This window comes from Oryctolagus cuniculus, chromosome 5 (assembly GCF_051225735.1).
Source record: "Oryctolagus cuniculus isolate XC-2025 breed Fujian yellow rabbit chromosome 5, ASM5122573v1, whole genome shotgun sequence".
In the NCBI taxonomy this organism is placed as follows: Eukaryota; Metazoa; Chordata; class Mammalia; order Lagomorpha; family Leporidae; genus Oryctolagus; species Oryctolagus cuniculus.
Genome location: NC_142871.1, coordinates 45,141,758 through 45,158,917, shown reverse-complemented (window position 1 = coordinate 45,158,917; position 17,160 = coordinate 45,141,758). Strand labels below are relative to the sequence as shown.

At 36.6% G+C, this 17,160-nt stretch overlaps 1 protein-coding gene across 9 annotated transcripts in view; it reads left to right on the top strand.

Annotated features, from left to right (window-relative positions):
* Window positions 1–17,160, top strand: part of NKAIN2 (sodium/potassium transporting ATPase interacting 2) — a 1,166,031-nt gene that overhangs the window by 972,822 nt on the left and 176,049 nt on the right. For 8 of the 9 annotated variants that reach the window (XR_011388540.2, XR_011388541.2, XR_011388542.2 and 5 more), the window contains one exon: window positions 14,952–15,152. The exons of the other annotated variant lie outside the window; for it this stretch is intronic. Coding sequence is in view for 2 of the 8 variants with exons in the window: in XM_089333709.1 (XP_089189835.1) it covers window positions 14,952–15,152 (201 nt within the window). In the remaining 6 variants the exon portion in view is untranslated. The remainder of the gene's footprint in view (window positions 1–14,951; window positions 15,153–17,160) is intronic. 9 annotated transcript variants of the gene reach the window in all.

Genomic DNA, 17,160 nt, shown 5'->3' with positions numbered 1-17,160 from the left:
CACACATCAACCAAACAGTCCTCCTCCCTCTTTCAGAGGACTTCTGCCTCCAAAACTAACTTTTGCAATTTTTGATGAATTTCTTTAGACACTGGTAGACATTTAGCTTTTGCCTCAAAATGCCTCTAAAATTATTTCCATCAGACTCCAAAATCCCCCAGATATTTACTCAATTCAATTTCCCATCTCAAATTGTGCCCCCAAAAAACTAGCGTATCAAGATTTTTTTCTTTTTCTTTTGGCCCCTGAAGAGGACTCACTTATCTATCCATGTGTAGAGACAAAATATTGCTTCCTGTTACACTGAGGAAGGAAATAAGAATTCTGGAGCATAAGAGAAGTAAAACTCTCCCTACTTATAGTCATTAATCTAATGGAACACAAATTTCTTATTCCTTTAATATTTCTTTCTTATGGTTTAAATCTGATACACACCAAGACTTTCTCCAACATAATGATACTCTTAAAATCATGACATACTTTCCAGAAATTTCATTTTAATCAAAAAAATATTAAATCAAATTATGAAGAGACAGAGCTCATATGACTGCAATATCTTTGTTAAAATTATAAGAATTCAATTGACTCAACACATGTAAATAAGAAGGTATATTAGATGATTTTCATAGTCAAAAGGTACATGTGCCAGTAATCACTGAACGCATTTAGACTTGCGTTGTTTGCCATTGTGCACTGGGTCATAGAAAGCCGCTGGGTAGAGAAGGACTGGAAGGCCCAGGATTTTTTCCTCTGCATTACATAATGAGAAAGCAATCTAGAAAATGCCCAGGGTCATGAGCTTAAAGCTTCTCACTCACCATCTTTTCTTTTCCCACGAGCCTTACTGTTGTTTCTACCGGCAAACAGAGCAGAGAAATTACATGATTTTCTGAATAATTTAAACCTGAAAGAAGTGAATGCTATGAATTACGGGAGCTCTTTCAAAATTTCCTAAATATGAAATCATTTTACCTTTTCCTTTATACTTGTTCTCAGTGAACTCAGACATGCTCAGACATCTCTCTTTATGGAGAATGATTAACACAGACTCAACTGGGGAGAAATCAAATTATACAGTTAATAAAAACTAAAGCTCCAATCCATGCTAAGTGACAATGTAGCACTAGGGAAAATTAATTACTGCACTTTAGAGTGAAAGGAGTCAAATATGTCAAGTTTGAATTTAGCCTTAGGATCTACAATAAATTTTAATTCTTTAGTGATTGGATTTTTTAAAGTGAAAAGTTAGAATCATGTAGCCATTCTATAATAGTAAGCAGTCTTTTAAATTTTCTAACTATATTGAATTTTTAAGGTGCTTGAACTTTTTATAGGAGTAATTTCAAATTGTGTAAATTCAGATCAGTTCCTGGGTTCTAGCTGTGAACAATCGCTGATTGGTTAAAAATTATTAACCAATAATTATCCTTTTCACCAGAGTGTTTAAGTGGTGTTGATATTCTTAAGGAGATTCTCAATGTGCCAGATGCTGAAATTTCTATGTAATCATTGTAATATACAGCAATGTACAATATTTAAGGGCTAAAATGAGTAGTTGTCAATGGTGGCAGATTTCTAACTACTGGGAATCCATACTTCTTTAAAAACTTAAAATCATAGTGTCATTTTCTAAGCTATTTTGTATGAAAGAGCTACATCTATAGCTTCAGAAGTGTATATTTTCCTAAGTGGTACTGAGTAAACCCACGCAACAGATAATCATTTCATCCATGATCTTTAGTACCTCCTACTCTTACAATCACAGAATCATTTTGAAGAAATCGTACAGGTCCTTGAGCATCATCTTCATTCTTACAGGATCCTCCAACCTTTGCTTGAACACTGCCAGCTATAGAAATTCATTCCTTAGCACCACATCCATTCTGTCTGGGCACCTCTCATCCCAGGGGACTGACTGCTTTACCTTCTGGAAAAATTTATCAATTTAAATCTCTCACTAAAATAATTGACCCCTTGAAGTTAACTGTAAAAAAATGAGTTTGGTCCCTGTGCCTTTTAATATCTCTTTAAATATTGAGGGCAATTATGAGGCACTCTCTCCTCTCATTCTTTTCTTCTCTGGACCATTCAATCCAAACTCTCTCAAGTTTCCACATATACCATGATGTTTAGATCACAAAAATTCAGGATGCAGCTTATTACAGAAAATGTCCATTTTCAAGTGAAAACACCTAAAGCATCTGACTGGAGGTTCTAAACGATCCCTAAGGGTATGAGAAGGGTGGGTACCCAAATTCCGTATGTCCATATGTGTTTTAATTTTGTTATTCCTTCTTGAGGCAGCCTAACAAAATCCACTATCCACCTATAATCTAAAATCATACCACAAATCTTTCTCTGTTTGATTTCCAAATTCATATATATATATATATATATGTATATATAATAAATTTTAGGGCCCCTCTTATAGCTATGAACAACCATTTTGATGGGGATTATGAAGTTATCCTTTTTTTGTAAGACTTCTCAAGTAACTGAGGAAGGGAATCATCAATCAATAGAAAATGCAGGCTGATAGATAATGATGGCTTTCAGTAGGCAAAGTAAGCAAAAAGAGTTGGAAGGAAGTGTATCTTTTAAATGCTCATGAGAATTATTTAAAAACCACTTAGCTGTGGCTTATGCTGATGCAATATCAGCATCATTACTAGAAGAATATACCGTCATGCCTATCATTGCCATCCTGATCCTCACCTTTCTACCACAGCAACACAGCTGAATTATCTGTCTATCCATATTTGTGCCTTCAACACTAACTTCTTTTTTTAAAAAAATATTTATTTATTTATTTATTTGAGAGGCAGAGTTACAAAGAGAGGGAGAGGCAGAGAGAAAGACATCTTCCATCCTCTGCTTCACTCCCCCAGTGGCTGCAATGGCCACACCTGGGGCTAATCCAAAGCCAGGATCTGCGAGTTTCTTCCAGGTCTCCCACATGGGTGCAGGGACCCAAGCACTTGGGCCATCTTCCACTGCTTTCCTAGGCCATTTGCAGAGATCTGGATCAGAAGTGGAGCAGCCAGAACTCAAACCAGTACCTATATGAGATGCCAGTGCCACAGGTGGAAGCTTAGCCTACTGTGTCACAGTTCTAGGCCCTCAACACCAACTTCTACTCCACTTACACTTTTGGGAAAAATATTTTCTCTTTCTCAAAGAGAAAAAAGAAGGATGCTGAGTATTTATCTTCATTTCTTAACAATTTCCTTTAGACAGTGACTTTTCCATATGTGGCCTCTTGGCCTCGTAAATTACAAAAGCTACAAAGAGCTTCTTGGAAGCAATTCAAATGAGAAAGGTACATACACTTAAAGGTGTTTTATTTAGACTTAGAGGTTTATTTATATCTGTCTCTACAAATTCTAAGCAGTATTGATCTATGTACTTGCCAGGATAAAACAAGACAAGAGACAAATCTTACTACTTAGAGAAGTTTTCTCATGAGAATAAACTACAACTAAAGTATCTGTAAAAGCCTCTTCACCAAAATGCATGACAAATATAGCTCTACTGTAAATACAGAGTACAATGAAACTTCAATTGGTATGGGCAAGCTAAGAGGATAAGTCAAGGACTTTAAATTGCTGGGTAGGATTTGAAGAGTATTGGGAGATTTTTTAAATTAATTATGTGAGTTTTGTGCCAATTGAGCTTTATTCTAGAACATCTTCCTAAAAGACACAATGCAGAATATGGTGATGTGGCAATGACTGATAGGGTGACCAAGAGAATTTCCCTAGGAGGCAGCAAAGTACAGTGAGAAGACCTAAAGCCAGACAAAACTTGTGTGAAACCCTGTTTCTTCTTTCATAAAATTAACTTTATGCACTGATATATGCACTCTCAGCCTTATTTCGTCTTCTGTTAAGCAAGGATAGTAACCCCCACCTCTAAATGTTGTCATAGCACATAAGATGTAATGAATACATACATTTTATTTCACTTGTGTTTTTTTTTGCAATAAGCATGGCCTCAAATTTAACAACACATTGCAACATTTTAATGAAATAGAAGATACTCTTGTCAACTTCAAAACAAAGACTTATAGAGATTTTGTAGAGAAACTTTGTTAATCATTATGTTGTCCCATCTTCAATTACAGCATTCTTAATAACTGAGAAATGACTATGAAATTCATCATCACATTAACACTTGGTCCATGTCGATCTTGCTATCATTTTTGTGATTTTCCCATGAAGTAGTCTCCTTCAATAAATGAAATGAGCAAAGAAAAGAATATAAAAATTTATTAGCATCACTGGAAACAAATTTAAGTAAGAAACATTTTGAACTACAGATCAAAATGAGATGAGCCTTCTAATTCAAGTCTAATGACAAGCTAAAATCCTTGCAACCAAGCAAAAATACAATAAGAATCAGAATTTGACTTTGGGAAAGTGATAGTGGCAGTGCTGGGGGTGGGCTGTACTTTTAGGTGGGTAGGTGACTGGCACTATTGAGAAGCACATTTCAGTGTTCTTTAAACCTCTCCAACCCTTCAATATCATCAGCACCTCTGTGCCTTCATGCTGTCACAAAAGCCACATAAATGTATTTTAAAAACTAATGACATGGTGGCCTTTAGGTGAGTACTTAAATGGCAGTAACATCTTTGGTAATAGGTTCTTTGCCTAACTAAACCCCTAGAGTAAATGCAGATAACTTTTCAAAGTGCTTAGACAGGAAAAGGAACACACACAAGATGGAAAAAGCTACCTGTAGGGAGGAAACAAACAGGAAAGTGAGAAAACAGCAGGAAGAGCTGCCTGAAGAGACTTCAGTACATTGAAAGCTATATAAAGTCAGTGCGAAGTTGATCTTTCATTATTGTGACTGCTGAGAAAATCCTGCCTCTAGCATCTCCTAGAAAGGGTGGCAAAGAGAAAAGACTCATTTCACCAAACTTAGTTCTCACTCATGGCTGATGAGTCCTAACTTTAGAGGTTAAATAAAAAACAATTGAGACTTTTGAGCCTGCACATTCAATTAACTAGCATAGCATGGAGACATTCTTATTGAATTCTTTCATTTTTTGTTTTTTCCTTTGCATGTCCTTTTCCTTCCTCCCTCCCTTCCACCCTCCCTCTTTCCTCCCTTCCCTTCCTTCCTACTTTCCTTCCTTCTTCCCTCCTTCCCTCCCTCTCTTAGTCTCAACCTCCCTTCCTGCCATCCCTTTCAGAACATCACAACCTGGAAACAAAATTCTTTGTGTCCCAGATGCAGAGTGTTTCCTCCAACTGAGAGCTATTATGCGTTTCCTGAGCAGGGACAGTGAACATATGAACACAGTACTGTGCTAACATATTCCTTTACCCAGAGAAAAAAGCAGTTGCACAGATAATATTGCTATCGCTATACATAAAAAGGTGCCAGGGATAAATCTGTGAGGTAGAAAGATGAATGAAATTAATCAGGAAAACTTTTTAGAAGGGGGAACTTGACTTACTCATTCAAATGGAGAGAGATAAGCAGAATGTTAACAGGAGATATTGCAAAGCATTTCATAAAAATGCATAAAATGCATTTTTTCAGTAATGGTTAGGATAGAGAAAGTGCATTCCAGTTGTGGGACAACATCAAATATGTACCTTGGCTAAGAGGGCAGCCAGGATGAGATTTACAAAAGTGAAATAATGGCCCTCATTGGAATGTGGACATTAGAAACCTGTTTTCTGGCAAGAAATAATGAAAACATATAAAAGCATTGAACTTTGAACATTTCATATAAAATATTTACTAAATCTTTTCATGCAATGGAAAGAAACACATTTTCTTTTAAAAACTCTATGTTTTAGAAAGCCAAATACCACTGGACTTCCTTTGTCTATATTTAGAGCAACAATTGTAATGTTCTGCATGCTCACATAAATATTTCTTAAAATCTTTTCTTGAATAAATAATAATGGTCTTTTTATATTCACTTGTTCACCTCTGTTTACTGGAGCATTAAGCCTTTGATTATAATGTAAATTAAAAATATGTTATCCCAAAAACAAAAAGAGAAAGGGAGAGACAGAGAGGGAGAGAGGGAAAAAGGAAGGGAAGTATTACATTCTTAGAATTGTGTCTATGAACTACATTGAATGTTCTCTTTGCATTAATATCACATTAACATTAGAATTAATGAGAAAAAGTGTTATCTCAAAAATAATAAAGTATTAACTGAAAAAATGAAATCAGTTTACCATATAAACATGATTTTATTTCTAGGCTCTCTGTTCTATTTCATTGATCTATGAGTCTGTTTTTAAGCCAACTCAATATGTTTTAATTACTAGTAATCCTATAATTTGAAATTAGGAAAAAAAAAAAAAACTAATGATACCAGAGTATGTGTTGTGACACAACCAGTTACATGCTGCTGGGGATACCTACATCCCATATTGGAATGCCTAGGATCAAATTCCTGCCTCCACTTCCAGTCCAACTTTCCACTAATACTCCCCCAAGAACTTCAGTATCTCTCGCCCATATGGGAGACCTGGATTGAGTTTGTGAGTCCTGGTTTCTGCCTGGCTCAACCCTGGTTATTGCAGGCATTAGAGTGAATCAGCAGATGGAATCTCTCTCCCTCTCTCTCTCTCTCTCAAGTAAATAAAAAATTACTTTTTTAAAAAAAGAACTAAGTTCACTTAAAAATTAATGATAGAAACTAGTAGTTGTATTTAGCTCAACAATGGTATGAAATTCAGTTATAATCCATAATTAGTTAAATCTCAAAGTTGCCCATAGTTAAAGATTCTAGAACAAAATAGATGCACAAATATGCGTTTCATGCTCTAATAACTTCTTTTAGTTCATAATATAGTAAAATGAATCACATCTTTTATTTTGGAATTGGTAAATATGAACTGTCTTATAATCTAGGCTGTAGTCTTGCATATGTAACATTCATTCAACCTGTTATAAAGTAAATTTGTGAGTTTGCTTATCTTCTCAAAACTTCACTTTCTCAGCTCTTCTTCCTTGCATCCTGAACAATGTGATTTTCTTTCACTGATTCTCATGTTTCCAGGATAACATTAGCTTTGGTGTTTCTATGTGTGGAAGCACAGTTTCATGGATCTATGCAAATGTCAGCAGAAAAGAAAAAGTCCTATTGAGAGTTAGATTAATAGATTGACCAGCAGGAACACAATCACAAATTATACTAAGGTTGAAGAATGTTTCATGGTTTCCTATGAATTAGTATCTGTATGTATGTAAATACTGGTCATGAGATAGAGTACAATGCTGTATGATGATATTGTGAATTTTTCATCCAGTCTACTTTTGTTGTAATTAAATGAGAATTCATGAAAAAATAGGACTCATTTCAAACACAATCTTCCCCACTACCCCAAATCCTGCACACTCCGATAAGTACAAGGTGTTATTTATTATGGGTTTGTTGACTACTTTTCTCTATTCTAAAATCTAAATGTATATACTTTTATTAATATAAGCACTCTTATAAAAACTCCTTATTTATTAATTAAAGGTACTTTCCATTAAGAGACTTGTCTGGATTTCTCTAATATCATCACTAGAATGATATTTTAAGATAAGGAGAATGCTAATTGGTCCTACTTTTACTCGGAATGTTGAAAGCAATGGTCCTGGTCCTGCCTTCTTGGACCCTAGTGAATACAGGAGAATAACTTGTGGTGATAAAGGCCAAGCACTAAGAATACATAGAGTCTGTATTATCACCTCCATAGTGACTGCTACTTAATATGGCACCCATGTGGAGTCTCAGTCCATCTCTTGCATGCTATACCCTAAACTACAGAAGACTTGATTATTTTTACTGTGGTATCTCTCTCTTTTTTTTTTTTAAAGATTTTATTCATTTATTTGAGAGGTAGAGCTATAAACAGTGAGAGGGAGAGACAGAAAAGTCTTCCTTTTATTGGATCACTCCCCAAATGGCTGCAATGGCCGGAACTGTGCCAATCCGAAGCCAGGGCTCCCACGTGAGTGCAGGGGCCCAAGCATTTGGGCCATCTTCTACTGCTTTCCCAGGCCATAGCAGAGAGCTGGATTGGAAGAGGCGCAGCTGGGACTAGAACCGGCACTCATATGGGATGTCAGCGCCACAAGCAGAGGATTAAACTACTGCACCACGGCGCCAGCCCTATCTCTTGGTTTATGCCTGAAAGTACCCATGGCCTGCCACTGATCACTAATCTTTCAATAATCCTGGACTTCTTGGTCTGTTATTTAGGTCCCTGCCCACTAAATCCTCAACACAACTCCCAAAGCCACTTTATACTACAAAAATCCCATATCTTAAATATGAGGCTTCTTATTGTAATCCATAAGCCGTACTTTGGAAATTTATATTCATTAAATAAAAGTTAAAAAAAAATATGAGGCTTCTTATTGGCCCATAAATGTACAAGTTACTGCAGCTCTGCAATCTTGATTATTTGGTCCACTCTGTTTCACATGGCCTTCTTCCCCACACTCTCCTTCTGTTTAAGCCTGGCCCTTCTGTCGGCCACAGCTGGAGTTCCTTCTGAATTCCTTTCTTTTTTCTTTTTCTTTTTTTTTTTTTTTTTTTTTTTTTTTTTTTTTTTGACAGGCAGAGTGGACAGTGAGAGAGAGAGAGAGACAGAGAGAAAGGTCTTCCTTTTGCCATTGGTTCACCCTCCAATGGCCGCCGCGGCCAGTGCGTTGCGGCCAGCACACAGCGCTCATCCGATGGCAGGAGCCAGGTGCTTCTCCTGGTCTCCCATGGGGTGCAGGGCCCAAGCACCTGGGCCATCCTCCACTGCACTCCCTGGCCACAGCAGAGAGCTGGCCTGGAAGAGGGGCAACCGGACAGAATCCGGCGCCCCGACAGGGACTAGAACCAGGTGTGCCGGCGCCGCAAGGCGGAGGATTAGCCTAGTGAGCCGCAGCACCGGCTCTGAATTCCTGTACAAGGATTGCCCACACCACTTACTAGATACTTAGTAAGTGCTTCTTTATATTGTTATATTTTATCTTTATTTATAGTTGCCCAAAGAGACAATAAGCTCCATGATGTCGGGTAGCCCATCTCAAATAGCTTCATATCATTATAGTATGATAGCGTTTTGTATATAGCATATGAACTACATTGACACCTATAGACTCATCACCATTTATCAAGAAGTGCAGTTTCTAGCCTTTCAGATAATAATCAAGCAGTGTAGAAATGTGAAGGTATCCATTATCAGTATTTTTTAAAGCCTCATTTATTTATTTGAAAGGTAGAGTGATGAAGTATGGAGGGAGGGAGAGATAGGGACAGAGAGAGAGAGAGAGAGAGAGAGAGAGAGAGAGAATGAATGAATTTTTTATCCCCTGGTTCACTCCCAAAATGGGCACAACAGCCAGGCCTGGACCAGGCCAAAGCCAGGTACCTGGAACTCTACTCTGGTCTCCCAGGTAGGTGGCAAGGACACATACACTTGTATCATTTTCTGCTGCTTTCCCTGGTGTGTTAGCAGGGAGCTAGATCAGAAACAGAGCAGGCAGGACTCAAACTGGCGCTCTGATATATTGTAAGAGGCAGTTTACACTGTGCCACAAAGCCAGTTGGCCTGTCAATTTTCATTATTATCCCAAAAGAAGAAAAAAGTATTGGAAAACTTCAGATATGTAAGATGGTATTACAGAGTTTCCATTTATAACTCAGAACTTCTCATTCTCATCCTCTACCTTTTACTCTGGGCAATAAGACTCCTTGTACACTGTAATAAAAATACCTGCATATGCTTTTCTTCAAATGCCATAAATTAGGAAAGAAAATTTTAGCTTTTATTGAGATTCTGAAATATTACTAAAATAATTTTCTCATTTACTTGTCAACATTTTAAATCAAATGTTTATTTGTTAAGTAATTAGTCATATTGCTTTGACCTAAATACCTACAGACCCTGTCAGAATCAAGTTCTTAGTGCTAATTACAGCTTTCATGTAACAAAACAAACCTTGTTATTTTGAAAAATGACATAACTAATAATGAGGTCCTTTAATCTGAACTTTGAAATGAAAATAGCAATGTGAAGATTTTTTGTCATAATACTGAGCTGAATAATAAAAGTTTTTCTCTATGTAATAATTGTAGTGTCATACAATTCTGAGCCCATTTTGTATTTTTTTTGTGTGTAAATCCATCTAGAATGTAAAATATTTGTTTTTTGATTTCTACCTCATTTTCTGCTAAAAAAAAATCTGTGTCAAATGTCACAATTTTGAACTCAAAATTACAAAATATACCTGAATGAAGTAACCTATAGATTGTGCATGGAACAGATCACACTCAGAAATCTCTGTTGTATTTAAAAGGACATTTACATAATCTGTTTCACAAGCTGGAATATACATTTTGTGGTTAAAACAGTAGATACATGCAAATATACATAGAGACTTTTTGATAAATACTACAGGACAAAATATAAGAGTTCTAGAGAACTTTAAAAAGCGGATGGAAAACTAGAACTAAAAGATAAGCTTGTTGTATGGCAAAACCTTTTTTAAAAATGCATAGTTTTTCAATCATACGCTTTTTTAATAATCTTTTTGGAAACCACTCTCATGGGTAGATTTCAAAATGTTTTGACTAAAATAAGCTTTATCTTTTAAATTCATTATCTATACCTTTTTGAATCACCTCTATATAAGATAATGCAGAATTTGCCACATAATGATAGCTCACTGAAGATAGCACTGACTTATAGTCACCATCTAAGTTATTTTAAAGAATAAAAAGTAAGAAACCAGGAGTATAAATACAATAGACAAGAAATGTCAACTATTTCTGGGAGATAGAAAGTAGATGGAGGATTAGCAAGTTACTTAGCAAAGAAGAAAAACCCAAAACTTTTGAACATGCCAGGGAGGATTCTGATGTATAGACAGAAACGTTCTGACCATCACAACTTGGAAATCAACAGAGTACGTGAGGTAGAGAAAAAAAAAAAAAAGAACTGGAGTGGACTCAATAACTTGGTCAAGAAACCGATTACCCTAGACTCTTCCTTTGATTCACACACCAGATTTCTCCAAATGGGCAAGCCTCTTGAGGCACAGGTAGGCATTAGCAAAGTTTCTGAATACATAAGGGTTAAATTAGAATCTACATACCAAAAAAAATCTGCATAGTATGTAACAAAACCACCAGCCCCTTCCTAGTTCATGAAGCTGTGGCCAGGTGACTACTCTAACGACTGAAGGATCCAGTGCAAAATCCTCTAAGTCCTTACAGACAGAGCACTTGGAAGCGCTGTCAATCATCAAATCAGAAAGATACCACCTGACCAGAACAGTAATGCATAGCAAATTTCTAATCAAGTTTTAATTTCTCCTCTTTGATATGAAAGGACAGCCAAGAATCATCAGACTTTTAAGAAAAGGCTCCAAAATGAAGCGCACTAACAGAAATAAATGCAGAAGAAAGTCGCCAAAGTATCTCCACTAGCTGTTTCCCCTGCTGGGCATTCTCTCCTTCGTCTTTGCTCTGTTCATCAGCTTCATTCACTGAACTCTGTGCAAATACAAACTGCTAGAAGATGTCTTTCCTTTCATTATTTCTAAAATGGTATTACCTATGCCCACCCCATCACCCAATGCTTCACCATTCTATTTGTTAATTTGAAATTATTTTCCTCCATTATCTTAATCAATGCTCAGATATTTTGCTGTATTTATGTGAATATTCATTTTCTGTCCTGTTTCCAAAATGAACATTAATAAGTGTAAGAATGTTACATTCTTACAAAATGTTACAAAATACGCATAGTAGATCCTTGATAATTATTTCAATATGTTATTTATTCATATGTTTATTTAGTAAAAGTAACTTACCTAGATAAAACAAAAACAAAGCAGGAATTATAATTTGAAAATCATGATACCGGTGAGTGTTTTGGTCTAGTGGTTAAGACTCTAGTTAGGATGCTCACTCTGAGTTCCAGTCCTAGCTGCAGTTCCCAAACCCAACTTTCTGATAATGCTGTTTCTAGAAAGCAACCAGTGATGATTCAAGCAGCTGAGTCCTTGGCATACACATGGGAGACATGGATTGAGTTCATGGCTCCTGATTTTTGTGATAGCCCAGCCCAGAACTGTCTATCTCTCTCTCTTCCTCTATTGGTAATATTTTTTTTACTAACCAATGATAAATCAGAGATCTAAGAAAACTTACAGACAAGAGAGTATTAAAAATTAGCAATACAAAAGGAACAATTAGAGAAAACAGTTTTTAAAAGTTAAAAATATTACAAATAAAAAGGAATTTGATATTAGATTATGAAGACATGTTAAAGAAAACTTCTGACAGAATAAAAAGATAAATGTGAACTATGAACAATAGGAAAGAAAAGATAAAGAGATCAATCCTAAAAGTCAAATATCAGACTACCAGAAATTCCACCCATGTAATAACAGAAAACATGGCAAGGCGGAAACAATTAAAGATATAATACAAAAATGGTTCCTAGAATGGAAGTAAAGTGCTCCTATATATATATATATATATATATATATATATATATATATATTTGACAGGCAGAGTGGACAGTGAGAGAGAGAGACAGACAGAAAGGTCTTCCTTTGCCATTGGTTCACCCTCCAATGGTCGCTGCGGTCAGCGAGATGCGGCCGGCGCACCGTGTTGATCCAGATGGCAGGAGTCAGGTACTTCTCCTGGTCTCCCATGGGGTGCAGGGCCCAGGTGCTTGGGCCATCCTCCACTGCACTCCCGGGCCACCGGGACTAGAACCCGGTGTGCCGACGACACAGGCGGAGGATTAGCCTAGTGAGCTGCGACGTCAGCAAGTGCTCCTATATTAAAAGCCAATCACGCTGGTGCCGCGGCTCACTAGGCTAATCCTCCACCTTGCGACGCCCGCACACGGGGTTCTAGTCCCGGTCGGGGCGCCGGAATCTGTCCCGGTTGCCCCTCTTCCAGGCCAGCTCTCTGCTGTGGCCAGGGAGTGCAGTGGAGGATGGCCCAAGCACCTGGGCCCTGCACCCCATGGGAGACCAGGAGAAGTACCTGACTCCTGCCATCGGATCAACACGGTGCGCCGGCCGCAGCGCGCCGGCCGCGGTGGCCATTGGAGGGTGAACCAATGGCAAAGGAAGACCTTTCTGTCTCTCTCTCTCTCTCACTGTCCACTCTGCCTGTCAAAAAAAAAAAAAAAAAAAAAAGCCAATCATATACTCTACAAACTAAAGGGAAACTCTCAAAGGTGCTGCCTTATAGAATTTCAGAACCCAAAACTAAAAATATTTATACTTGAATAAGCCTCAAAAACAAAGAACCAAAATACAATGTAGAATATACACATTTTAATATTTTTATATCATTAATGAACATGTGACTATTTAGTAAAACTATAACTGCAGGTGCAGGATTTTGTTGGCACATCTTTCTTCCCTACTATATTATACTTCCTTCATCAAACCCTGGGAACATGTGGCAGTGCAGATCAAGCCATCATCCCCCTACCAACTGATCTTCTTTGAAAGCATCAAGAAAAACTCCATACTTGCTCTATTTCATATTTTATTTTAATATTTTGAACAATTAAAAGCTAATTTTCTCTTTTTTGATGACCCATAGCTTTCCCCAAAGATCATTACCTTAGCTCCATCATATGTGAGTCTATTCTTAGGGAAGTTTCCTTCCTAACACTATCTATATTTTGTTTTGGGCACTTAGCTCCAGTAAAACCTTTACTTTGAGATTTGTTAGGTCTGAGTCAGACTAGTTGATGGGACTTCTAGGATGTATTGAATTAGTTGAAGCTGCTTTGAATAAGCTTAAGAAGGAAAATCACATCCACTACATCACCCAACCAGCACCTTTCAGATGACACTCTTAGCAGATATCTCCAAATAAATTCTCCTTCTAACCTCTAATCTCCCTTGCCATTTCAAATAAACCCTTTCATGTCCAATGCAAAGGAGTAGCTCACAGTCACAAAACATAATTTAATTTAAGACATTTTTCTATGTGGTATCTACCTAGTCACTTTATCACCTGACTTTGTAGTGACAGTAGTTGGTCCTATTATCTCGTGACTGCCAAGTCTCACTGACTGAGAATGAAACAGTTCCATTTCTCACCAACCTTCTCTCTTGGTTGGGATTTATCTTTTCTTATGCTTTTCTGAGTAATAGAATTTGCTTCATTATTCCCTTTAGCCATTTTCTTCCTGGAAGACAAGATTTGAACATATGCTATTTGATAGCTCTGTGTTGGTGTATGTGATTCCAAGAACTCTGATTGAACAAACCTCACCTTTTATTCATTTATAGCTGTGCATCACCTAACATAGTGAACTTCATCTAAAGAGTTGTTGACTTACTAGCTCCACTTTGCAAGAATTTGGTTATGATATTTCCTAAGAAATATTATGATGAAATTCACAGTAGAAGTTAATAGGATCAAAGAGAAACTGATTCTGACTTGCTGAAGTAATAGGAAGGGGGAAAACAACATTATGTTTTATTAAGTAATGGTCTCATAAGTCTAGCATTAGCCATAACCCTATGTTAAATGTTAAATTAGTTGAAATACAGTTTTAAAATTTAAATGTGTAAAGCAGTAAATAATCTAAGGGAGAGAAAAAGTACATATTCAAAGGGTGAGGAAAAATATAGCAGATTTATAATAGCATGAACTTTACTTGATAATATGGTTTATCTCATTCTCTTTGTAATATCTACACATCCTAGATGATAAGGGATCTTTAGTGTTACAATTAATGAAAATATCACTTACACTTTTTTCTAACAAAATAATTTATCTATATGATTATTATTAGGCAAACCTTCCTAAGTTACTTCTTTGTTACCTAAACATTATGGGGAGGGGATTTTCAAACAGTAAACCCAAAGCGTTTCAGACCTCAATAAGCTTCCTGACATTTATTAAGCAATTCTCATCCTTATAAATTGCCTTCTTGCAGGAAACAGACCTTATCCTGACTTTTAATATTTCAATGCACCGATCTTGGTGGATGGAGAATGGACTAGGATGTAAGGTGACGTCAGTGACACCTGCCCCAGACTGGGCCCCAGAAGACCATCGCTACATCACGGTCTCAGGGTGTTTTCTGGAGTACCAGTACATAGAAGTGGCTCATAGTTCCCTCCAGATTGTCCTCGCAGTAAGTGTTGACAACCATTTCTTCTAGTACTTCTGGAATGGTTTTACTTCTGTGCAACGTCAGTGCACACAAATGGAATTTGTGGGCAATGTGTGGCCTTTTTTCTTTTTCCTAATTAATGTTAATTTTCATAATAATTTATCTGGTAAAACTAAGCCATGCCCTGAACTGCCATTGCTGACTTTCTTCAGTCATAAGTAAATAGTCTTTGGCAACATCACATTTCATGTAAGAAATATAGGCAGTCAATATTTGATTATTGAGCTTTCGGTAGACTCTTTCTAAGGTTCTAGGAAGAAGACCAGAAGGTTTTCACTACCACATTCTGTGGTATCCAACCATGTAATGTTCCAATAGATATTTTATTCCACAGAGTTTCTTTTAGAAATGCTTTAGCACTGGGTGTCTCTTTTCAATTTGCTCTGTTTCTTTCTTCCTAGGTTTCTCCCAGGTATCATTTATTACCTCTTATCCTCTTCCTCTTATTTCCAGAATAATTCAGCTTTTCTATAGATTCCACAGATTTCATGTCCCCCATTATTCACAGTATTGTGTCAATAAATGACCTTCCTTCTATCAGGAGCCAGTAGAAATCATATATTACATATTTGTATATCATATATCTATATTACAAGAAATGTTATTTACACTGTATGACTATGACAAAGAGATAAATAAATGCATGCCTTTTCTAACAACACTAACTACATAATATAATATTGTGGAGTTTACAAAGTTGAGACAACTTTATAATGCAGGAATCCATGTTATAGAATTTAGATGTGCAAACTGTCTTTTTTCTTAGATTCTATGTAAATCTGCAGTTGATGACTGCAGTCTAATAATAGTTGGCAATAAATAACACGAATAGAATCTCCTTTATCTTTCTTCAATTAATTACTTTGGGAGTGATATTGGCTCATAATTCTCAAATAATAAGAAATACTAGATTCTGGATAGAATGCCACCAATTAGTTCACATATGGTTCTTCTACAATTAAAAAAATAAGTATGTGTATTATATATGTGTTAGACTAGGTATGTTGTGCTGGGGAACATGTCCACCATCTCTGAAACCAAAAAAAATAATGATTTGTTCCTATGTGTCAGCAGGGTGCTCTGCTAATCACCATCACTAAGGCAACAGCACTAATGTAGCAGCCACCATCTCAGTCATAATGGGTTTCTGTGCCAGAGAACAAAGATAGATGTAGAGAGTCTACACTGGCACACAAAGCCTTGCCTGGGAGGAGAAGCTCATTGTTCACAGTTCACCGTCTAGCACCAATGGAATCATTTCACCCAAACAGAAAATGACCTAAAAGCAGGGAGACTTACAAATATATGGAAGTCTGCCTGAATGATTTCCAGAACATTTGAATTATGGTCTTTGCTAAAACACTAAGGTATCTTCCTTGAACATATCCAACTTGAGACCGTTTAAATAAACAAAATCAGCTATGAGGGTTTTAAACTCTAAAACTATTAATTTAACTTATCTTGAAATAAAGAAGTTAGATTTGATGGGATGAAAGTAGCCATTTCATTCATCCAAATCTATTTAAATCAAGTTTTCATGCTCACATGGGAAAAGTGAAATATTTGGGGGATTTGAGGACAGAATGAATGTCTTCATACATGTGTTAGAGAGGGATTTTAAACAAAATACTCTTTCTGGGAACTCCCTTTTTTGCCCAGAACATTATAGAAAATGTACATCTTTGATTCACAGAGGAAGTGAAAATACAGTTTACATGTACAGGTAGTTATAGATGATTATTTGGGGGAGTCATTTGAATCATTGTATATGTGCACACATATCTATAAATCATATCCACACATTTATTAAATATCCCATAAAATTTTAGAACAGAAGTAATTTACTAAAAATGCATTTGGACACAGAAGCATATATTGATACTGATATAAAAAGCCATCTGTAAAGGTGAGCTGGGTAGACTGCAAAGAAGATGGACAGAATGTCCCTAAGAATGGAAGTGACCAATAG